The sequence below is a fragment of the Triplophysa dalaica genome, chromosome 3 (genome assembly GCF_015846415.1).
Source record: "Triplophysa dalaica isolate WHDGS20190420 chromosome 3, ASM1584641v1, whole genome shotgun sequence".
NCBI classification, from domain to species: domain Eukaryota; kingdom Metazoa; phylum Chordata; class Actinopteri; order Cypriniformes; family Nemacheilidae; genus Triplophysa; species Triplophysa dalaica.
This window is the reverse complement of record NC_079544.1, coordinates 14,753,002-14,778,954: the sequence shown is the minus strand read 5'-3', so window position 1 is coordinate 14,778,954 and position 25,953 is coordinate 14,753,002. Positions and strand designations below refer to the sequence as shown.

At 37.4% G+C, this 25,953-nt stretch overlaps 1 protein-coding gene across 2 annotated transcripts; it reads right to left on the bottom strand.

Annotated features, from left to right (window-relative positions):
* Positions 1–11,068: 11,068 nt before the first annotated feature.
* On the bottom strand, positions 11,069–25,167 carry LOC130417807 (F-box-like/WD repeat-containing protein TBL1XR1). 2 transcript variants are annotated; one of them, XM_056743612.1, is made up of 16 exons: positions 24,894–25,167; positions 22,624–22,689; positions 20,341–20,441; positions 18,397–18,542; positions 18,055–18,262; positions 17,584–17,716; positions 17,236–17,377; positions 16,772–16,835; positions 16,595–16,692; positions 16,158–16,218; positions 15,870–15,991; positions 14,833–14,907; positions 14,568–14,695; positions 13,985–14,150; positions 13,610–13,711; positions 11,069–13,371 (listed from the first exon to the last, which is right to left on the bottom strand). In XM_056743612.1, the coding sequence occupies exons 3-16, from the start codon at positions 20,396–20,398 to the stop codon at positions 13,345–13,347; spliced, it is 1,530 nt and encodes a 509-aa protein (XP_056599590.1). In that variant the 5' UTR covers positions 20,399–20,441; positions 22,624–22,689; positions 24,894–25,167; the 3' UTR covers positions 11,069–13,344. The 2 variants fall into 2 exon arrangements, with proteins under 2 accessions (XP_056599590.1, XP_056599591.1); XM_056743613.1 differs by lacking the exon at positions 24,894–25,167 and adding an exon at positions 23,128–24,863.
* Positions 25,168–25,953: the final 786 nt, after the last annotated feature.

The window sequence follows — 25,953 nt, the reverse complement described above, 5'->3', positions numbered from 1 at the left end:
GATAATTCTTACGTTTTGACCTGTTCATTGTTGTCAGTTCTTGTTCAATTGTCTTATTTCCTCACTCATTTATCCAAAATGTCTCACTTTATTGCTTGTAAGATCAGCTGTTCTAAGTTTTCTCATTATTTGAGCTGAGCTTTCCTGTAGCTCAGTGGTAAGAGCATTGCGTTAACAATGCAAGGTTATGGGTTCGATCCCAGTGGATTGCAGATACCTAAGTAAAAATGCAAGGATAATGCAAAGTAAGTTGCTTTGGATACAGGCGTTTTCCATAAATGTGTTTAGGGTTGATGTATGTTTGCTTTGATTTAATAAAAAACAAGTATTTACTTCCTACTCTTAATGTCTCTATTTTATTTCACATCTAGTATTTTAGCTATTGAGTATGTATGTTTTATATTATACATCGGCACCAATATTTGGCACAAAATATGCATTTTTTTACAGCTAAGCTGTAGCTCAGTTGTATTTTACCAAAGAAGGCATCTTGACTTGGATTAGTTTTTCTTTGAAAGGAGGAAAGGAAAGTTGTTTCAAATGTCAATCAGAAAACCTGTTTCAATGGGAAGTACATAGAAAACTTGTTTGGTTACTCGATTTACGGCACACCCAGTATTTGCGTGTGTCAATACAACACTTTTTACATTAGCAATGACAGTCTGATTTATTTGTTGTTTGCAAGAGACGGCCTGAAGTCCATTTTGATATATCAATTTTATCTATGAAACCTATTTTAAACCTATTAAATTATCTGCCTTCTTTTCCTTTTAGTTGTCATTCTTTTTAGTAAGCATTTCAAACTACTACCAATGGTCTGATTTGCATAAAATTATGTTATTTTGTTACAATGATGGACAGTCACACAAAAAAAGTGATCAAAAGCTTTTTGGGGGGCAAAATAGGTTGCACAGATAAAATTGATAAATCGAAATGGACTTGAGGCCGTCTCTTGCCAACTCTTTGGGATATTGATACAAAACATACATGTCAATGTAGACTAGACACAGATCCATCTATTGGTCCTGAAAAATTTGCTACTGGTTATAACTGAATCCCTTGGCCTAAAACAGCAGAATTCTCTCTTGAGACTCCTTGGGGTGCACCGAGTTGAATATAATCCAACATTCTTTGGTTGGCCATTATTGATTGGGCAATTATTGCAATTGTCAACCTCAGGATGAAAAATAAATGCTTTTCTAAGGACAAAGATTTGATAGATTTTACTATCTTGTTATTGATCAAAATGATACCATAGTAGTGTTCCATATTCTTCATATGCCAAACCTGATAGATCTGACTATCCTACAGACATGGCTGTCAGAGGGGAAGAACAGCAGGCAGGAGACAAAGTGATTTTTTTAATAAAATGAGCAAAGTTTATTGTAGGGAGAGAATCACAGTTGGGTTCAGATTCCCACTCTAACTCTTTCTCTGTTTAGAGTTCACTCCATCTCCCTCTATCTTCGTCCGATTTAATTATTTTTACTTCATCTAACTAGAAACACATTTGTCAGGTGGAATTAAACCAATTTTCTTAAGCACTTGTGATTTTAACTAAAGAACTCATTCGTTAAGTATCGTTTTTCTTTGTGAAATCATTTCTTTTTAACGCACTTTGAATTACTTTTTTGTATCAATTGTGCTATATAAATAAACGTTGCCTTGCAATGCCCAACCGTGAAAGAATCGTTGATGGCAGATAAAAAGTATAGATGGAAATGCAAAACAGAGATAAACATTTTATAGAGTATGAAAAAAGAATTCCTCATAAACGAGACATAAACAAGAATTTAATGCATTTTTTTAATCATCCGTTGTGAAATTAGTAAAAATTTAAAAGATGAAATGTTTGTGAAAATAGTGACTGTAATAAATCTCCATAAAAGGGAAGGAAGGAGGCGGGAACCGGCAAACATTTAATAACAGAAATATTAAAAGCCGGCGGCCCCTCACGGACGACCGCCGGCGAACAAAACACAAATACAAATCACAAAAAAATAAATAAAAACTTAACATATGTTCGGGCCCGGTCCTCTCTCTTCGACGGTCCGGTCGCTCGTTCCTTTTATATGCTCCCAATCTCCTACGTGATTCGAGCCCGGTGTGCGCACAGCTGGCGCTAATTCACAATTACTCACCGGACTCGAACCACGGTCTCGCCCCGCCTACTCTATAACAGTGACAAATTGTCAAATCTGAAGACAAGAGCTCTTGTTACAACTGCAGAAAACTACCAAAAGAGAAACAAATGTTTGAAATTTACTAACTACTAAAACATACTAATTAAAAGTAAGTGTATGCGTCACGTGTGCTGGCAGAAGAGAGCATACTCAAAAGGGTAATCCAACAAAAAGATACTTTTAATAAACAATCCAAATGAAAACAGGAACCACAAACAAAACACACATTAACATTAAATAATAGCAGACAACAAACTGAGGTTAAATACAAGGGAAAACGTAATCAAGGGAAACTGAAACAGGTGAGGAACTAATTAACTAATAATGAAATCAGCCCCGGAAGGAAAAAACCAACCAAAACATAAACCAACTGTGACAGTATGTAGTGACTGGATCATTGAGAGGAGAGCCATAAACCCTCTCACTCCCTTTGGTCCTGGTTTCTAGATACCATCATCAAAAGACCATAGCAAACCTGGCTCCAGGGGTCTGGTTTTAGGTTTTGAACTCTCACCGAGAGGGTGATAACCCTTTGGTTTCTCTGTAGGATATTTACGACTACTAAGCTTCAAAGCATTGGTGAGAAGTCTCTGTCTCATCTGTAACTTAACATCTAAGGTTAACCAGAGAAACTTCTCTGACAAATGGGAACGTATGTGATTTAATCTATCCTTTTTGTGCAAATATATCTAAATGTCTAGGTTGTGTGTTGGCGCTCGTCCCATTTAAAATAGTCTGTAACTGTTAAATATACAAGTTTTGATTTAGGGTTCATTTGATGTATTCATACGTTGGGATGATTCACAGTTCAATGCCTTGCATGTTTCATATGTAACTACACCTCTCTGAATTCCCTATATGATGTGCTATGTTATAAAAACATAGCATGGATCACACTATGTACATAACTAAGTTTAGGTATTAAATGCAAACTGACCATACTGTCAGAGCTGTGCAAATGAGGCACCATGAGAAACAGGAACTTTCTCTGGCCCACTTATCACTTTCATGGCATTGGCCCGCAGGCTACCTGGGGCTAGGGCAGGTATGCATTTAAAAGCACCATCACCGATCCACTTCGGGGGAATTTAGGAATTGGAAGGGAAAAGAAAGAGAACGCGGAGGACAATCCAAGGGATTACGGCTCCTCTTACGGCTCCTCTCTGGGAAGTTCAATTAGGCCATGGAACTTCGGACTCAGATCATAAACTCAGCGTTTCAACAGGACTGCATTCTGAAACCATTCAAGATTTCCATCCACGCGCATACGGATATTGGTCCAGCACCAAGATAGCAAGTATCCGATTCTATATATAAAATAGCTGCGTTAAGAGCTTGCTTCTTTGTTAAAGATGATTTTATTGGTTTTCAGACATGTTTTACCTGCCTCGTGGCCATGCCCTCTCTCTCTCTTACTCTCACTCTCTCTGCGCTTCCTAGCGCGTTTGTGTTTCATGTATTTGTTTGTGTTTATGCAATCGTCATTATGTTTACCAAATAGAGAAGAGTTTAATAAAAAAAAAGGCATGTGTGATGGGTTTTCTGTGCTCATGCTCACAAACAGGACACTTAAACTGTGTTTTAATTTTTTAGATCTATGCTGTTCTAAGTTCTGTTTGGTAAAGTCATGTTACTAATGGTCATGAGATAGCGTTAGTGTATAAAATCATTGATGCATTTGCAGGACGAATACATATAGGATTTTTATCACTATACTGCTAATCAAAAAATTGTAAGATATTTATGTGTAATGACAATTATTATACGTATTTTCCTTTGAGCTAAACTAATTCCTTGAAATTGACGTTTTAAATAACTAATTTTTATGGATATGATCTCGATAGATCTGGTGGAGCATCATATTTGTTTAGTTAAACTCATCCTTATTTTAACGTGCAGCTAAAATCGCTACATGTAGCACATGTGGTATGTAAGGATATTAGCATTTCCAAATATTTCGTCAAAACGAATGTTTTGTGTATTTTTAAGATTGGGACATCTTGGGACATATACAAATTAATCAACAGATGAAGCAACAGACACAAAACCAGAACTTACAATGCCACCAAAGACAAAAACAACAAACATTTAGCCGTTAAATCTTTTATCTCACCAGTGCTTGTCAGCAACTCATTGACACTTCACAAATGAGTGTCACTGTTCAATATGTAGGTGGCTATTCAGAGGTACACTAAACATTATTATTAAAGTTTTTTAATATGGATGAGCTTGGGCTAAAATTTTATGATTTTGGATAGGTGGGGTCAAAGTGGTCTGTAAAAATCTAAAATTTTTTGCTCGGTTATGAAAATGAATATTATGATCTAATTTTGATCTATTTTTTTCAGGAATTGATTTACAGTTAATCAATCCTGAGTCTGAACGACGGCATGGAAAATGCACATTGCATTGGGAGAGTTACCTTTGAATAGTTTCTGTCTTCAGGACAAATAATTATATTTCTTTTATTTGCTATTATAATTGCCATAAGAACTGCATACAGACTATACAACAATAAATAATCAGACTTTCATCTCTAACGTAAAAAGTGTTGTGCTGACACACGCAAATGCTGGGTGTGCCGTAAATCGAGTAACAAAACAAGTTTTCTATGTACTTCCCATTGAAACAGGTTATCTGATTGACATTTCAAACAACTTTTCTTTCCTCCTTTCAAAGAAAAACTAATCCAAGTCAAGATGCTTTCTTTGGTAAAATACAACTGAGCTACAGCTTAGCTGTAAAAAAAATGCATAGTTTGTGCCAAATATTGGTGCCGATGTATAATATAAAACATACATACTCAGTAGCTAAAATACTAGATGTGAAATAAAATAGAGACATTAAGAGTAGGAAGTAAATACTTGTTTTTTTATTAAATCAAAGCAAACATACATCAACCCTAAACACATTTATGGAAAACGCCTGTATCTAAAGCAACTTACTTAGCATTATCCTATACATTTTTACTTAGGTATCTGCAATCCACTGGGATCGAACCCATAACCTTGCATTGTTAACGCAATGCTCTTACCACTGAGCTACAGGAAAGCTCAGCTCAAATAATGAGAAAACTTAGAACAGCTGATCTTACAAGCAATAAAGTGAGACATTTTGGATAAATGAGTGAGGAAATAAGACAATTGAACAAGAACTGACAACAATGAACAGGTCAAAACGTAAGAATTATCTTTTTGTATAACAATTATGTTATGTTATATTGTATAATATAACAATTTATAACAAAGGCTATCTGAAAAATTAAACTAAAAATCACAAAAAGTAAACACGAAAGAAACATGCAATTTAAGAAATGTAAAAATGTTCTTGACTTCACATGGTGAGGATACACACTTGTGTAGTAAAATGGGTCAAAAGTCTTGAGCAACACTGTTGATATATAGTGAGGGATCCACGTTGCGTGCATGATGACAATTCGAGGGTAGAGTATAAGGATTACATCACAAACTCATTTCTTAAAGCATATCTATTTAATGGGACAACGTGTCAACACAAAACTTGGATTCATCCTTCAAGTAGTTAGTTATTTATCAACTGATTCATTTACTGACGCACTGGTTTATAGAGATATTGTTACAATGTTAATAGTGTCTCTATATGACTACATCCATCTTTACCTTAAGTAACGCGTAAGATTCGGATTGGGTAGTGCCCATGGACTTCCCACTTGTCTACACCACTGAAAGACATAAGGTGAAGGTCAGTTAAAATGCTACTTATATGCATGTTTGCCAATACTTCTAGAGCAATTAAGAAAAGAAGATGAAAAGACCAAAACATTTGTCTAAATCAGATAAGACTAGGCTTAAAACAAGAGGTAACATCTAATCTTTTAAATGGAAGAACTTTCTAAAATCGGAAACCCTGGCAAATCTATCTTGGTAGCTCTATATGTTTTTTAAACATTTAAAACCCCATTTACAGCGTTTCACAAGACACATCTACATAAATCTAGATTTCTTTACTCTGATAGATATACTTTAATGCAACTACACTTTACCAATCACATATAATGCACAATCCAGCACACAAACAGTCAGATCTGTCTGGAAAAACATTAAAAGCTTTTTACACGTACAGGAAAATACAGTGGTACTTAAATAAAACTTGCAGAGTGGCCTTCTCTTGCTATTATTTTTAATACGTTCTGTTGGTTTCTGTCAGAAAAGGAATTATATTCATGACATGTGAGTGAAAAGCATGCAACACAAGAAAAGAATGACAATTATATAAAACATGCCCAGTTGATTCAACTTATACTTTGTTCGTGTAAAGTTTAGATCTGAAGAGAACCGTTAAAAAACAACATTTAACCATTTATTTAACACTTACAAATATATGCCCTTAAAACAATGTGAAATGGAAACACTATCTGTTTAGACTTCTTTACTATCAGATGTACAACATGAAATAATGGCGATGAAGAGGATGGAAATGAAAAAGAAACTAATATATTCTCAGTCTGATGCAGTCTCATGAGTTGAGCTGTGAAAGGTGGATGCGGGGGTTTTTGAGTCCTCCTAAAATACTTTGATCTATTACCATAAACACAATCATAGCAACAACTCTAGTAACAGAAGCTACATTTAACTATAGGGGATAGCACCATCCTCCTTGTAGATCTTAAGACATCATCTGAAACTTAACATTTATTCAATAAAACAGTGTAGAACTATGACAATTGAAGATGAAGATATTGACTAGTTTTTGTTTTTGTTATTCCTGGTTTTAAAAGTTTAACCCTAAACCACGTGTAGTACATGTTCGACTTTTTGTATGCCAAAATTATCAAATAGAGTCACTAACAGAAACATTAAAGATTTTCTGTCACACCAGATCGTAGACACACAGACAAAAAGAAAATCAGTCAGGATGGAAACCCAAACCTTTTTTTTGGTTCTTTGTTTTAAGACTATACCATTTGTTAGAAACGCACCCCTTAGAGGTGATAACAAACAACAATCCCCCATTCCTCCATGACCAGGAAGAACATAACAGGGCATGTAGTTGAATCAAAAAGATATAGTTTATGCCACAATGATGAAATGGTGACCCAAAAACTTTAATCATTTATCAGATAAAAACCTTCAACCCACAATCAACTTACTCTTAGATGGAAAAACAACTATCTCTCTCTAATTTAAAAACACAACTGTCAGGTTTCAAACTGTGACATGAAAGCTGCAGGGTTACATGCCCGCAGGATTAAATCCCAATGAATTGCAGGGATTGGCCTACAACAACAAAAGTAGTAAAATAGAAACTGTCAAACACGAATAACAGATCTTAAAAACCACAGCTTACTTTGATTGACTTGTCAAATGACTTGTCTGAGATAGTAGGGGACAGTCACACTTTGATAAGATTGCAAATTGAGACTTGAGGTTCCCTCAATAGCATGATACAAGCCATAAAACAAGAAAACAACACTCTTAGAAGAAAAACCCACATACAACATCTATTTCATCTCACTCTATTTTAAAAACGTCTTTCACATATAGCCTGTAGTAAAATCAAACAGGATGAAAACACACCTTTTTGATTAGGGAGTGATGAGGGGGGTGGGTGTAGGAAGTTAGACCCACTGAAGTAAGGGTTGGGGTCAGACGACTCCCTTACAACAGCCATAAAACATAACTGTTGTCAAGATTGACAGGGCATGAAAGTCTCCGTTTGAGTGACTGGTTGACAAATCTTTGACAAGTGGTCATAAATCAATCAACATTTTGACACACAGTATATGATAACACTACTCAAACCTTAAAAAACTTTCTGGCAACCAGAAACTAACGTTAGGGCAACGTTCTCAGAACGTTAGCCTAAAATATTTTTCTCGGTTCCGTTTGACCTCAGTCTGTAAGAATACATTCATGCTGTGTTTTTATCCATTGCTTGCCTAATCTAAATAAAATAAGTAAATACATCATCCCACACAATATAGAGGATATAAACAATGCTTTAGATTATTCTTTTAGCCTTATAATTCCTTTATTATCATTACTGAAGTAATATTTGTTATGATACCACTCAGATAAAGATGTAACTTTTAAACAAGAAGGGTCTTTATTGACACGTCAAGGAAGAATCACAGATGGAAGAGTTACATATGTCTGCCAGTGCCCACGAGGAGGCCATACTCCGAGTGGAGTGGGCTCTCACTGCGAGTGGGCACTTGCGATTTTGGGATTGGTATGCCAAGGAAATGGCGTCCACAATCCAGTGCGCCAGCCTCTGTTTGGAGACAGCCCTCCCCCGGTGCTGTCCAACTATTTTTGACAGTTTACAATCCCTGAAAACACAGCTGAAACTCTCGAGAGCAAGAGTACCAATGGATGCGTGGACGCACGGCAAGCATTTTTAGTGCGCACACACTCACTGAGTGAGAGGAGAGACAATTTATAAGAGAGTAGCGTATAATTGAAAGCGCGCGTCCAGTTTTGTGCATGAGCAAAGAAAATCGGCGTGCGAGCGTAGAGATTCGCGCGCTCGTATAACAAGAATGCGCTCTCGCCTTGTAATAATGCGCTCGCGACATTTGTCATTAAAATAACCCCATACCATATACGCGCTGCAGGGTCGATCCACCTGCGCGCATAAAATGACAAGCGTGCATTACGAAGTGTTAAATACACGAAGTTTCTTCAATAAGCTTTTTATTGACGATATAGATTATATGTGATGTATCCAGGCCATTTCCATCTAGTGCGAATTATACAAAGTTTTAAAGCAAATTAAACAGTTTTCAATGTAAATATTTATTGTTAAATGCAGAGCAAGTAAGGCGACTTTTCTTATTTAAACGATTAAACCCAACCAGATTGCCAAGCACGTTTAAATGATTTATAGCCTACTGCAAGTCCATTTTATATCGAAGAACTGTATCACTGTAATCAGATTTTGATCATAAAACAAGTAAACATGCTTATATTGCATATGTGTGAGGACAAACGGTGGTTTTAATTTATTCTGCACTGTCAACGTTCTGTCAACGAATGCCACGATCACTCTTATTTATATTATACAGACATGAACAAGGCCAGCGGAATTCTTCCCATGCATAATAGACTAGAAATAGTATCTGGCACATAAACTGTGTAATGCATTTGGGAGGGGATATTTTAAAACGTTTGACGTAAAACATGCACATCGTGTATTAATGCAGTTACTTTTAAAAGGCTAAATTCATTACGCAGCTTAGATGCCTAATATTATTACAGCTATGTATGGGAAGAATCCTGGGGCCCGTTTGAGAGAGCAGGGTAAGTGCAAACTCAGAGTAAATCAACCCCAGAAAACGGAATCCTCAGGGTTTTTGGATTCAGAACGCGAGGTATGTCAAACCAGCGACCGTGGGGTAAGTCAAGCCCATTTCATAAATCGAGGTATCTTAAACTCCGAGTGAGTAACCAGAGTAACATACTCCGTGAACTTAACCTGTTCGGGAGCAGGTTTTATTCCCCGCGAGCGGTGTTGAAATTGCATACACCATTAGTTTATTGATTCGTGCTCCTAATCGCGCTCAGTTTAGTCACACAGACCTTAAAATGGCATGTCCGTTTATTCAGGAACCCGTAGTTGAGGAAGCTGCATTAATTCGCGGAGAGTTACATTTATGTCGGGAGAGAATTGCGAGGGCCCGTTTAGACGTTTTATCTTAACTTTTAAGGCCAGTTTAAGTAATATATTTAACATTTCCCAATCAGGCATCCTACTAGCAAGAGGATTCTATTTCTTTAAACTTTCCTGAATGAATGATGTTATTGTATTTCATATTTAGCTGATGCCAAGATCTTTTTATTGCAGAAGGATTGCACCTACATGAGAGCGAGAGAGTTAAATATAATTCTCATTTTCAGTTTCAACAAAATAAATATAAAAGTGATTGACATATAAACTTGCACTTTTCTCCCACGCCAACTCGATTTCTTTTCCTGCTGCGGCTGTGTTGCTCTTTTATATAAATATGTGCTCATAAAATATTAAAAAGAATAACAAGAGGAAGATGAAAAAGGCAAAGAAGAGGAAGAATGAGAACAAAAAGAGGAATGAAGGGGTATAAAACAAGACATGAAAGAGAAGAAGAATATAAAACATTGTTTGCATTAAATACAGATGAATTAACTTACAAATTGCGGAACAAACCGAAATAAATTCATGGCTCTGTTTTCATAAAACAAATCTCTGAACTATGAAATACAATTTCATCAATTACTTTTTTTAGTTTAGGCAGTAGTTTAAAGAGAGCCATATAAAAAACAATAATAAAACAAAATGAAGTAATGGTTAAAAACATGACCCCACGACCCTAAACTTCTTACAAACTCTAAACACAGTATTTCACAAAAAAAATTGTGACAGGTTCCATTAATATGGTTCTATAAAGATGAGATTGGTAAAATGACATTGCTTCATCAGCTTCGAGATTAAGTCACATCTTGCTACAAGGTCCTAATACAGACAAAAAACATTTATAATTGGCAATAAATCAAGATGGACTTGGTTTACTCCCATTAAAAATGTTACAATCATACAGTTGACCTATATGAAGGGTGTGCACACAAGGTGGCAACCATATCACAATTCATTTAGAAAGACTAATAGAACTGCTTATGTGCTCTTTCCCCCTTGAAAATATAACAGGGGGAAAGTAAAAAGTAGCATTTATTACATTGTATAAAACAAAATAGTACTGGCGGTTTTAGAAGCATTGTACTCACCATCCTGATGTGCTTTAAATGTTTTTTCAGTGTTTAGTTGTGAGGTGGGTTGATATGTCTCACCAAAAGTCAGCGTGACGCACTTTGCCACACAGGGCATTGTTTCCGCATTAGAAAAATGAAGACATGCCAGCAGCAAGCCAACAATATTATCAAAATATATTTTATTCAGAACTTTTCATTCGAACTCAAATCACAATAGTCAAATCAACATCCCAGTAATGATTTCTGCTAGAGAATGAGCGAAACAGGAGAAGAACCAAACTAAACCAGTAGCAAGTTAAAGGCTACCTAAGTGAGAGGAGCACTGAGAAAGTACTTAAATGGTCCAAGATGTTTCGATATGGCCATGATCGTGCTGTTGCTTACAGCTCATAACAACATAGAATTACAAAAGATTTTAAAGTACAAAATTTCAAAGGGCCATAGAGTGCTCTGCATTCGAACGAAAAGAAACAAAGGCTTGCACACTGTAAAAAAAGTCATCTGTTCAAGTTAAAACATTATAAAATACCATTCCACTGTCATAGACAATATGATAAATAGCCTACAAGCTGCTCCTTGATTCTATTAAAATTAATTTGAACATTCTTGTCTCGTTAAAAAAGCAAAAAAATACATTTAAGTTTATCCATTGGAAGAGGAGGGCATTTGTAAGCATTCTGGGCTTTATTTTTTTTTTTTTACAAAAAACAAAGTTACATTAGTTGAAACCAGTCACCTTGTCCTCTACAAATTCTAGATAGTCTGGTTCAGTTTGAAGTAAATGTTTAATACCACTCAAAGTAATTTATTTCAGTCCAAAAGATATAAATGTTTTAAGTGCTCATTGTATTTGATGGGAGTATGTATGTGTAGATAATACGAGTGTATTGAAAAACACTATGACCGTCTAATGGTATTTTATAAAGACAAGTGACAGCTAAACTGAACACTTAATCCACGTGCCATTGCACCCTGAAGAAACCAGGCTTGAGATATAGCCAAAACATTAACCGAAAGTTTACTTTAAAATCCATCCTTTCAGAACAGTAGCATTTAAAAGAAAATTCCCGTGGAAACAAAGTTTATCCATGTCAGACTGTGCATTTACATCCATACCTTCACCTTCACTGAGCAATAATGATGTCATTTTTCAAAAAGACAAAACAGAACACAAAAATAGAGAGATACACAAGCAAAAGCAGCACCACCGTCACCTGACTTTGGACTTTCAAACGGGTTGTCCACTTCTGTGCCATTACTGAATGAAAACAGTCCCATGATTCCGTCACTCAATGCTGCATTATTTTCTCACCTCACATGAAGCCATAAAGATCAAGGCTGTTACAGTGACACGTATACCAATTCACTGCAGTACAGATCAGACTGAATGATCATGTTGAGCGTAGACCACAATAGAAAAGCAGAAAATGACAGATGAAGCTATAAAGAAAGAATAATTGAGTAGAGAAAGCTGCAGCGTGATCTACAAGGTTTTTCTCTAAGGAGCAGAAACATTTGTGATCATGTTAAATTAAAAGAGTCAAGTTTAACTTTCCATTCTACACATCTCAAGAGGATGGTGTGAGGATTATGGGATACCCACCCTTATCCACCTAAAAAAAGAAACCAAAGCTAGCTATCTTTTTTGTAACGGTAAATGTGCCGTTACGATTTTAGGGTGGGCCTATCACCTAGCAATGTCCAGGCTTAACCAATGGAGCCCGTAGACTAACCAAATGAACGCGTTTCACCCATTCATGCACTGAACGTTCAGTTTTGTCTTACCATAAAGTTGCATAGGTTGTACAAAATAACACAGGGAATTCATTTTAGAAAATATATCTACGTAATTTAATAGGCTTTCTGTACTTTGTTATTCCTCTGTATTAAAAAAAAAGATAATCAAATTATCTCTCAAAATTTGGCAAAAAAATCCTTGAGCATTTTTCTTTTAAAGAACAGTTCCAATAGTCTCAGAGCCACTAAACAAACATACAGTGCCAATACTCTGAATTGTCAATGTCATACGAGCATTTACTAGCCATGTTGAACAGCTCATCTCTTTAGCTCATGCAAATTACACCTAAAGAAATATAAAAACCGTCCATGGAGCGCTAAACGTGTACAATATGCACACTACGGCAGCGTGGACCTCAACCCTCCGGCATCTGGAATGATGATCGTGGGAACTAAGGATGCTGTGTGTGTAGGGTTAAGCATGTCTGTATATTACAGTCCTTGATCGCACTGATTTCATGTAGTAAGCGTCATGGTTCCACTCTGCGAGGCTGTGTGTTATGATGGGGTTGACAGACTGTTGGTCCAGGCTGTGGTCTGTGATCTCCCACGAGGACAGCAGTGGATAATAGGCCAGGGAAAGTCGATAAATTTGGCTATGCACACATTCGTAGTCGGTCCATGGCTTCCCAATGGCAGCATCATTTCCTTAGGTCTAATACACAAACCTGAAATGGGGAAAAGTTGAATTTTAGTTTAGATGTGACATGAGCCTATTGCTCGCAAATCAGCCAAAAAAATCCTTAAATGAACAGTTTCTGTTGATTTCATTGCAATCTTTTTAACTCACATGATAGAATTTAATTACACAAACACTTCCTCAATTTGCCATTTGACAGAAAAACCGGTAGAGCTTCAAACTCTAATTTGTTTAAGCCAATGTTGCAGTGTTGGGCTTAAACTCACCGAGCCATCTGATGCACTTGCACCCACTTTGTCCCCAGTTGAGTTCCAGCATACTTCAAATATGCCTCCTGTCCCTCTGTAGCTGTTGACTAAAGCACCGCTCTGCGGGGTAAAATTGAGGCCCATGTTAAAAACTGTCAAAAACCTCTGATATTATAAGGATGTCTTTGTTTTATTTACCTCTTGAAACTACATAATATTTGAATATTTGAAAATAACACATCTTTAACATATCTAATAAAGCGAGAATTGGATTAAATTGTCATTTTAGTAAGATCATACAATTAATTTACAATACATATACATAACCTTTATATTTGTTATTTGAACAGTATTTAATGACATTGTGACGATTTGTTACAGAGGCTACTGTACCTGCGTGTTCCAGATGTGGACACACTTGTCGAAGGAACCACTTGCAAGGTGTCGTCCGTCTGGGCTAAAGGCCACACTGTAGACGGGCTCCTGGTGTTTGGTCAGCGTGTGGATGCAGGCACCACGCTCTGCGTCCCACAGACGCACCGTTGAGTCGAACGATGCACTTTAAGCACGAGATAGTAATGCATTGTTAGTGAGGTTTTACTCAACTTGCCTGTATCTGAAATGAAAGCACTGTTTTGTTGTTAAAAAGGATAGTTCACCAAAAACGGAAATCCTGTCATCGTTTACTCAATCTCAAGTTGTTACAAACTGCCGAACACAAAGGAAGATATTTGGAAGAATGATCTCTTGACATTCTTCCAAATCTCAAACTGATCTCATTTCCCATTTACTGCTAAAGATGGGAAAATAAATGTCAATGGGGTATAAGATCTGTTTGGTTACTGAAATTCTTCCAAATATCTTCCTTTGTGTTCAGCAGAAGAAAGACATTTATCATGAATAATCATAAATGATGACAGAATTTTCATTTTTGGCCAAACAATCGCTTAAAATATATTTAACAATATATATGTACCTAGCCAGCATGAGATTGGCGTTGGGGTTGTTGGTTCCAGGTCCAGTAGGGCTCCATTTGATGGTGTAGATCTCCTTACTGTGGGCTTGTAGGTCATGAACACAAGTGTCCTGTTTCATGCTCCAAAGCTAAACAATCATTACAAAACAAGACAATGCTTGAATTAAAACCTCCAAATGACAATCTAAACGTATCAGAACTTTCTTTACTTAATCAGCCAAAGCTAAGTGTGTAGTTAAGTGCTTGATGTTTGCTTGTAGCTCACCTTTAGCGTCATGTCATCAGAGCAGGACGCCAGGAGATTCCCTGTTGGATCCCATTTGATTGCATTGACTTCGTTCTGAGGGTAACAAGTTTAAAACCAAAGGTGAGATAATTATGCTCTGAACAGGTTGGGGTGTAACAAAACGAAAAAATTCAGTCATCGTCACTTGCAATCGGGGATGCAACAATACAGCTCACCCACGGTTTAATATGGCCCACGGTTTTCGGTTCGGTTCTGATGGCTTCTGCACATCAAAGGGTTTTTTGATTGTTTTATGCTTATGTGACAGGAACCGTAAAAACTTAAAAAAATATATTTTACTAAAATTCTCTTTATTTTACTCGAGTTATTTTATTATCTTTAAGCAACAAACAACTTCAATTCAAATGATGTAATGCAAAACTTACAATTGCTGTAATCGAAGTAAACGTGCGCTCAATGGGAAAGGCCAAAGATATTATATTAACAAGGTGCATCACTGCCATTGCAGTTAGAAGAAATGCAATGCTAATAGCAGCTTGGAGGCACTCTTGCCAAGACGTCAATAGCTGTCCGAAAGGCCGCCGAGTGCCATGACTTTCGTTAAACGGACTTTGGCATGGTGCCAGAAGAGACACTCTTGCTGCATGTGCTGAGAGCAACGCGAACGTGCTGCTTTGGTATGCAGTATAAAAATACATTCTTGATGTGCCAAATTTGGACGAAGTTTTGTCAGCATTATACTCGACAACAGCACATTACTTCTCGTGTTGCAGGTAGTCTCGCTTCACCGCCCGATCAACACTCGCTATTAGATATTGGGGATGTGTTTATCTATCTCAGCATACAGACAAACACGGCAGAGCCAGTTCACAGTGTAATTTAGCGCACAGAAAAAATAAATAAACGCAAACCGGAAAACCACAATTCACTTGTTATATTATATTATTATAACACATATTATATTGAGTATTGTGGCATCCCTACTATGCAAGACATTTGACAACAAATCTTCGCTTATGCTTATATGATGTAATTTAACTAAAAAGCTGCCATACTGTGTGGCCCTGGAATGTCTTGACTGGTCGGTCTTGGCCCAGTTTACACACATGAATGCACATGTCTGTGCTGCAGGAGGCAAACGTGTTGTTGCTTTGCCAGTCCACATCCAGAGCTGGAGCTGCAGGTGTCAACAGAATTTTTTTTTAAATCTTTCTTAGTATCAATTATGGATAATGGTATACAGACAATACAAAGCGTAACGTTCACAAAATGCTTGACAAGCAAGCACTTCAAAGTCTGTTTCGGCAAACCCTGATCTAGTTGCGCATGTGGTGACTTGTTACCTGAATGGAATGGAAATTGCTGTTTGGCTTCTCCTGTGTGTGCATCCCAAATAATTGTGGTCTGAAAGATTCATATTCCCATTAGAAACAAACTTTACTCCTATTTGCTAGTACACAAGATGGCGCCAGAGAGCTTTTGGGACGCCAGGGACAGCAGACCTATTTCTGGTTGAATAACAATGTCTGGGAGATGGAGGATTGTTGGCCGGCAAATATGGGTGTTTATAGATTTAAAAAAAAAAAGTAATTTTCAGCGATATGACAGATCCACTTTACATTGCCGAGTACTTTGTTGAGCGAAAATAACTTGATAGTGTTAGAAGTCTGGAAACTAGTCTGGCGCAAAAGCTCACCGGCGCCATCTTGCGCAACTAACACATTATCTTTCCTCAATAGAACAGCAAACCAGTAAGCTGAAGAATATGTTTCTACCCTACCTTGTCAACACCAGCACTGAGTATAAAGTTTCCTTTCTTGTTCCACTTTAAAGCAAATATAGGACCCTTGTGCTGCCCCAGTGTACTGGCGAGATTACCTGTGATATACAGGGCACTGATTAAATCAACTGTACATATTATTTTCCTGATATTATTAATATTAATAAAACAGCTTACCATCTTTAGTCCATATTCGGGCAAAGCCATCATAGGATCCTGTGGCTAGAAGTGTACCTTCACTCTATCAAAAACAAAAGAGAGAAAGGAGTCTATATTAAACCTAGAAAATAAATTATTCAATCTGTTTGAACCAATTTCTGTAGATTTTAAGTAAATACATTCTTATTTTTACGCTATCAGGGAATCAGGTTACCAATCTTAGATTAAATTCAACTATATGTTTACCTTTTAACGCTAAAGATGCCCTTGTGAGCAAACATGCAACCAAAATTGACCGTAAACAGCCCTCCTCAACTGTCTGACTTGAACAGCCGTGATCCAATTTAATTCCGACAAATAATAAGCATCCCAAACTGCCCTACATTTGATTTCTTGGAACACTTTATGGATGTAAAATAAATTATGGAATACAATTTCATGTTGACTTGAAATGATAAATAACCATCGATGCCAGCACTCACATTCCAGTCCAGTGAGGTGACGTCTTTGTTACTAGGCACATCCTGCCCCCCTTCCCGGATACAGTGCCGCAGAACCAGCTGAGTGGATCCTCCCGCGCTGCACTCGCTCAGGTTCCAGATCCGAGCGGTTGAGTCTCCAGAACTGATGGCAACAACAAAACACCCACATGGATAAATCTTTTCAAAGACTATGCAACCTAATGACAAAACTTTGCTGTACTTTCCAATATCCTATATACATTATAAAACTTCTCTAGAGGAATAAAAGAATAATTCTGAACAATTTACAGTAAATTCACAGACTTCATTAAAAAAAGAACTGAAGAAAAGCTTTGGCTTAATACTAACCCAGAGGCCAGCAGATCACTGACAGGGTTCCAAGCACAGATGAAGACCTCAGACTCGTGGCCTCGAAGCACCATGGCTTTACTGGCTGGGATCTCCACCACCCTGTCCACCTCCATCATGTCTGAAAGGTGATCTGTAAAATGTGTTTCATTTGATTGGTTTGAATATTGAAAACACTGATTCACACAAGCTCAAATTATATTTTGATTTATGCACATGCTACTGTATGCACACAAAGCACAATGAAGATTTCATGACAAGCATATATCTTAAGATATATCTGGGTTCTCCTTGAAGGTACATTTCACCCAAAATGAAAATTTAAAGAGACAGTCTTTTGGTAAGCACTGGGTAAATTATTTAATTTTTAGGTGAAAGATTTTCAAGTGGAGGAAGAACCAGTCGGGCAAAACTACTAAACTTAACAATACCACATTAACTTCTACACTGTTTAATGCAGAGTAAGCTCACTGGACAGCATGTGCGCGCCGTTCTCCTCTCCATTAGCCGTGTTCTCTCCATTTTTAGGAGCTGCAGCCGCTGAGGTGCTGGAGGCGGCAGCCTGCTGCTGAGCCATCTTATCTTTATAAACCTGCTGCCTCGTCTGCACCACATCTGGCATCACAGCGTCAATCAAGGACAGAGACTCGATGGGCCGTCCGTCAAACAGGGTACCGTCCTGTAGATCACAATACACAACAGGTTCAAGACGTGACTTTATGGCCTTTAAGAAAAATTACAGCCAACTTCAAATATGGTGTGTAATAGAGAACCGATTTAAACAGGACTGTCTATGGACATCCAATAGCTGACCTCATTGATGCTGACTTCAGCCTCCACATACTGCAGGCCCTTCTGGATGACGGAGATGAGGGCAGCAGGGGGCACCAGAGCTCCGTTGATGTTAGACTGGCTTATGTGGCTCTCTATGCCAAAGGTAAATGCTGAGTGGGAGAAGCCTGGAGAGGAAAGGAAGACATTTCTTGTTACCCTTTATCCTCATGCACCAGCTAAATATTTGACTCTGCCGCTTGCAGTACATTCTGGGATGGCCTTATTGGGAAGATACATGTAACGCTAAGCATTTAAACAAAGTATACATTGCATTTACTTGGGAGGTCCGCCCAGGCATATTAATGACCTCGTAAGTATATTTGGCGTCAAAATTTGTAATTTTTTATCTATGCATGATAATGACTGCATCTTTGATCGATTAACTAGTGGATACACAGCGCTTCTGAGTCTTCTCACTATCTTGACTTGTTTTGTGCGAGTAGTGCGTGGCCAGATGTGCATCCTCCTCTTCCGTGTTCGCGTGCACTTTCTTTTGATGAGCTCTATGTGTGTGCGAGCCTTCGGTCTCTCGACCGCATGTGTAGTTAGCTCCGTGCAGTGTTTTAAATGGTCACTTAAAATCAAAGAAGCTTTCATACTACAGCCACACATTGTCGAGAAAGGGCAAACAGGGCACATAGCCGCTCCTAAATGTAGATGTACTGTATTGTGATTTTGGCGTTTAAAAATCAGGATTTTAGCAGCAGTTAAAGTGACTGCAGTTGGCATTCTGTCGTAAAATACAGTATAATGTGAAAGATCAGAGAGTTGAAGAAAACAGATATGAAGTGTTAACACTAGGGATGGGAACCGAGAACCGGTTCTTCTTTAGAACCGGTGCCCAGTGAATCGATTCCTTGGAACAGTTAGCGTATCTGCTTAACGATTCCGCTTATCGGTTCCGCTCATTGCAAATGTGTCATCATCATTACGTCACACACGCGCTGCGTTGTTTTGGTTATGCAGCAAACATGTAGAAGCGATCTAAAGCGTGGTTATATTTCACTAGAAAAGACGCCAATGCGGTCATTTGCAACAACTGTAAAAGTTTAATTTCGACAAAGGGAGAAACAGGCAGAAACATTTGGCCACACAGCACGCAATTCATTTGCAGGACTGTCGCGTGTTTGATACACTATTACTTAGCGACAGAGCAACAACAAGTGAGTCGAGCAGCAGCGGAGCTAACAAGACGTCATCTGCTATTAATGCCGAAGGTAACTTCTCTATTTAGTTAATGTGAGCGCCATTTCATCTCGTATCCTTCCTGAGAGGGCAAACTATTTTTTTTCTGCACAAAAATTGTTAATTTGCCTAAGTTGATAGTTGTGGTCTTTACAGAAGACTTCTTTTAATTTTGTATGTCAGTTGAGTTGAATTTTGTTTCAGGTAGAATATTCCCAAAGGCACAAACTCTTCCTTGACTGTTTAGTCTGTTTTTTTAGTTTTTAGGGCACTTAAATGGCAGTTTTGTTTTATTTTTTTGTCTGGACCAATGATGAATGTGAAAAATTCTATAGGTCCCTGGACTATACTTTGAAGCCTACTTTTAGGTTTGTTCTGAGGTTGCTACACATAATTTGTGTATACTCTGAGTATGTGCTTGTGTTCTTATCAGATATTAAAGCGAGTTAATACAAACAAACAAATTTGTACTTATCCGCTCACCCAATGAAAATCGATAAAAGAATCGATAAGGAATCGGATCGATAAGCAATATCGATAATGGAATCGGAATCGTTAAATTCTTATCAATTCCCATCCCTAGTTAACACTATCATATTTTTGATGTCATCACGTCGTGTTAATTAGATTGTCAAAATCCACTAGTGCTTGAATCTACTTTTTGAACAGTATGTGTAGAGAGCTTACCCATCATGTAAAAAAAAAGAAAAAAAAGAAAGATTGCTAAATAATACACACCTGACTCCTGCAGGTATCTGTACACCAGGAAATTGACCTCATCACTGCTTATGCTCATTTTGGATCCTGGTTACACCAAGAGGTCAGGGCTAGAGTGGAGCCTGGGAAACAAATGCACATTTGTGTTTGTGTTCTTCACTGCCAGCATCCAGAAAATCCCTGAACGATTTGTAACCTTGATCCTAAATAATAACAGGCCAGAAGCATTCTGATAAAGAAGCATGAAATGGTTTAAATAAGTGCCAATCGTGTTACAATGGAGACAGACGTACAAAAAAACTGCTCTTGGTATTTACAGAAAACTTTTTGACCAATTATGGAGCTGAACCTGACCTCTCCAGCTGAACCTTCTCATGGAAGCCCCTAAAAGCCCTGCGGTAATTTTCCACCCATTTGCTCACCGCTGGAAATAATTACAATTCTCTACAAAAAGGCACACAGTAGCGACTGGCATTTTGATGGGAAGAATTAAATGTGTGAAAACAAGACGAAATACTCAAGATGGACTTGCATGGCTGATTACTTGACCTTTAAGAATACTTCACAGCCTAATAAGCCTACACGTAAAATAGTAACCCATTCTATGACAAGACTTCCTGTTGTTTACGATGTGTCAACAGTACTGAAAGAGCAACGGCTGCCTTATTTACAATCAAATAAACATTGGCTTACACTTAATTAAATGATTATAAAGCAGGAGCTAAAAACAATATTTCTAATAATCTTGAATTAGATCAAGAATGGGCATAAGGAATAAGAACATGATTTTTTTAAAGAATAAAACAAATTTGAACTGGAAGAAATCTAAACCAAACTCGATTGAAAGGAAACCAAATGAGCAAGCCAAACATTGTAGTGATGTTGGATTTGATGAAATTTAAGCCAAAATGTTGACAATTTCTACATGAAGTTTACCAGACTAAAACAATTTGATAAAATACAAAATACACGTAAACTGGTGTAAGGGGAAGAATGTAGGGGTGGAATGAACCTTTTCTAATCCTCTGATAGGTAAAATGACGAAATTACATCTGATGCACACAGTAAACTGTCATGGCCTTCTAAACATTGTCTCCAATCATGAAGTGGTCCTGGGGCAGGTTGCACCAGCTGTAAGTTAATTATCAAGCAAGTTCTGACTTAAATGGGCACAATTTACGCACAACAAAATATTTTTTAATTGCACCATCCAATTTATGGCTGGAATACACAACAAGACTTTTAAATCTGAACAGATTTTTTTTAATTTGACATCATACATTTGCAGACTTTTTGAAAGATTCAAACACACTAACTGATCAGATCTGCAGACTGGCACAGACTTTCTGCAACAAGGCCAGACTGAAAATCTGGGCAAAATCTGAGCAAAAGTCTTGTAGTGTATTTACGCCTTTAGTTGAAGCGTAACGTTATGGTTAAACTCATCATTTAAGGAAGCCTCCCGTCAGGAGTAACTAGGAATAAAATTGCATGCATCCATCTGTCTGTATTGCCCATGTCAAAATAAAATTATCTTTTTATATTCCATTAACGGTTGGCAGTAAAATGAAATCACCCGTATTACGTGTTTTTAATATTGTATAATTTAAAGGTAGTATTATATTTAACAAAAACTTTTTTACCGTACAATAAGTTTACATCAATAATATTTTGAAATACACAACACTTCAAAGCAACTTTTTCTCACAAATTTAAAGGCTGCTATTGGATAACTGAAGGTAAACGTCATATTATGCTACTACGCATTACTTTATGGAGAGCTTACGAACTACTAGCTACGTTCTGCCTAAAGAGCAAATGGTGCAAACGAATAATATACAGAGTTAGTTACAAACTAGCTAGTAGTTACTGAGCCTCTAATGTGGACTTCATGTTTTTCGTTTAAGAAGGAACTTACGAATGCCTGGTGCAACCCTACCCAGGATGCTGTTGTCCAACTAGTTCCAGTCTTGGACTTCTATTTTTTGGGTACGGGACAGTGCAATTTTACTGTTTGATAAACATATGCAGTACAGCACATAACTTTATGTCCTTGTCTACTAATTAGGACCCAAAATAGATAATAATAGCTCAAGTCTAAAAGATGCAATGTTAGGCTTCTTGGTACATACAGAAACTCTATCTTTGTGCAGTATTGTAAATTCTATCAAATTTAGTGTTTTGTTAACACCACGTTAGGAAAAAACGTGTCTATGTAAACGTAGTAACCATTTTGCTTAATGTCAGTAAACAGAAAGTGACAAAAGTCAAGACAAGACAAAAGCAGTAAAGTCAGTGACTTACCATGAGACCAAGTGTTGACTAGATGCTCACACTCTTGCCATCCATGTAGAACACAGTTAAATCAGCCTGTCAGCAAAAAACATGTTAAGTTTTAGTGAAAGAGATACATCCCAAAATATATTAACAATCCCTTAAAATAGCAAATGTGTGTTTTGTCATCAAAAACGGTTTGATTTAAACTTTACATTTTGAAGAAAAACTGACCTTTGGAGAATAATCTGCGGCACATTTAAACATATCAGGATTTATCTAAAATTTTGACCAATGAGTTTTAAAATCTTCTCAGACACATTCATGTAACTTAAATTGGAGAAAACGTCTCCAAATCTCCAAATTATTCTGTAAAACCACCATGATTCAAAAACGTCTCCACGACTGTCACACGACATTAAAAAATATACTGCACGTCTTATTCTCAGTGATATTAAGGGAAGCAGACAAGACTTCGAACTGACAAAGGTGTGGCCACCATAAAACAACTGAATTAATGATAGTGATCCCAACCTGCCATTCAACTTTACAGCAACACTTCATTTGATAGAATTGATCTCACAGCATCCAAGAAACTGCTGAACTGACAGTTTTGAAATCAGGCCAACTCTGGGAAACTGCTAGAATGATGGGAACAGGAATTTAAAGGCTGAGGTCTAAAGAGCAAGGTGGCCTACCCACAATGTATACCATTTAATGATCGCAAACTAAATTCCACTAAACGTATCTAAATCAATTACAATGTATTACAAGTGATCGCAGAATAACATACTAATTTGTATAAATATAGCTGCAAGCAGCAATAATCAGGGTTCACAACACTGGGACAAAAGACCTTACAAATACAGTTGTATATATTTATGCTATATCGCCACATATGAGCAATGATTACCAATGTTTGCACTCTTCTTCAAAATCAAATCTAGGAAACTATATTACATATGATCATACTGTTTTGTTGCTAATCATTTTGATGAATTAGGCTTTGCTCAGAAGAAAGACCCCAACAAAATGGCATTGTGCACATAAAATTTGACAGTGTCAGCCCATGGTCATTGTTTAAAAACCAGGAGTTTAAGAAATGAACAAAGTTTTTATTAAAACAATCTTAAACCTTGTCAGTAGAAGCCATGTTTTTTGTAATAGGAGACGAGCTTCATAATAGGAACTCAAAGACACAGACTCTGCCCAAATTTACCTTTGATAATTACCTACATATTCACTAAAATAAAACAAGTATTTGGACACCATGTGCACCTAAAGAGGAATTGTAGTAAAGTGTAAATTGGTCATAAACTCATTATTCCAGTGGACCATGGGATTGTACGAAAGCACTTGATAATGTAAATTGTGGATTTTGACCAAACTACAAAATGGCTGTCACTTGAAGGTTTATCTAAAATGATCGTTCAGTCATCATTTCCTTTTCTTAATGAAATGTTCCTTTCATGAGACTTTAAAAAGCTATTTCATACCCAGCCAAAGCTTGCTAATTCCCCCTAGCTAGGCTCCCTAGTTACAGGCAATCTAGCGCCACCAAACGGCGAACCTACTTTTACTTATTTTCACACTGAGCTATTTTGGGTAAAAAAAATTGTTCTCATCACGTATCCAATGTATTTTTATAACTACAAATATAAACTGCAAAGATATTGGGGCGTGTTGCTCTTGAGGCCTATTTATGACACCATAGAGACGGGATAACAAACTATGTTTAACTCTGTGATAACTATTACAGGTTCTTATTAAAAATAAAACAAGCTCACAAGACGCCCGTCTTTGCAAAGGACACCCATACATGTGGGCAGAGATACAATACCACATGTAACTAAATTGTTGCTTTTAAAAATTGCAATATGATCATTTATTCATAGCAACAAGTGCTAACTCTTCGCCGGAAGCTCAATTACATTTAATTTGGCTATTCGCACACGGTTCTTACACATCGTGCACAAATGTTGGCGAAACGCTCCGACTCGACGACAAAAAAAAGCAATTGTACGTTTAGCGCTTCCATAGCAACGACAGCTAACTAGTCCGTTAAAGAAAAGCTAGTTGTTGTCCACCGCGCGTGCACAACTCGAGGAAGCCGAGCGCCCATCCCCCACCGCCACCGCGCGGTCACACGCAGCTCAGCTTTAATTTGCAAATAGAGCCGCTTAAAATGGATGTAAACGCACAACGTAAATACAAAAGCTCAAAGGGACACTATAAGGGCCAGCACAATCATAACGGTGTCGCAATATGCGACAGGGGGGCGAATAAGAGGCTCGTCTTACTCGGGCCGCCGGAGCACCGTTGCCTCCACTGATCAACCGCTAGCTTCTGGAGCTAATGTACTGAACAGACGTGCCAAAGCGTCGATGTAAATCCGACAGAAGGGTGTTGCTCGGTTTTTCCAATCCACAATTATCCACAATAATGTATATTTTCCAGTTATCTTGACAATATGTGGAAAAATTGAAGAGACATTTAGCAGTTTATGGACAGCCAAGTGCTTCAGAGGAAGCCGACGGCCTCAGACTAGCAGTAGGCTGGAGACTTTCCAAGCGAAAATGAGGCATCAGAGACATCATGGATTAATTTCGATCCCCTCGTTTGGAGCGAGTGACTCACAACAATATTAGATGTGAAACGTGTTTATAAACTAAATTATATTTCGCGAAACTGAATTCGAGAAAGTGATTACTTGGTGATGATTTGTTCTAATTATAGATGTATCGCTACGAAATGCAAGATATACATCACATCTCTGTATGATATTTACATTTTCTCATATTGGGCGGTATACAAAACGGCGATTACTTAAATAAAAAAGCTTTGTTCAATATCTAACCCCCATTACTTACCAGAGAGATTTTTGCCTGGCTGGTCACTGCTTCCAATTCCGCCACACCCACAATATCCTCTGCTCAGTCATTCAATAACAGACTGACATCATTGGTCTGTGAAACGCTGGGTTTTTTCTCAATTTACCGTAAGTGTTGAAAACGAGACGCAATTTTCGTTAACATCAGCTCAATGAAATGTGTGAAGATTGTTTTTGGAGTGACCTATCTTTGTTTTAATTACACATTTTAACTCATTAATTAATAATACCATGATTCATGAAGCTTTCTTTACGATGTTCAATGTGATGACTGAAAACTTTTCTCAAGGAGATGATGACACAATCCTGTAACATCTTCATCCTTGCTGAAACCCTGTTCTTTTTTCAATTTAACCCATCATGCACACATGCTGTCAAATGAATTATTGCCTGACAGATAAAATAATAACTCATATATATCATTTTGTATCTGTGGTTGTGATGTGTGGTATCATTTGCAGTCTGTTACC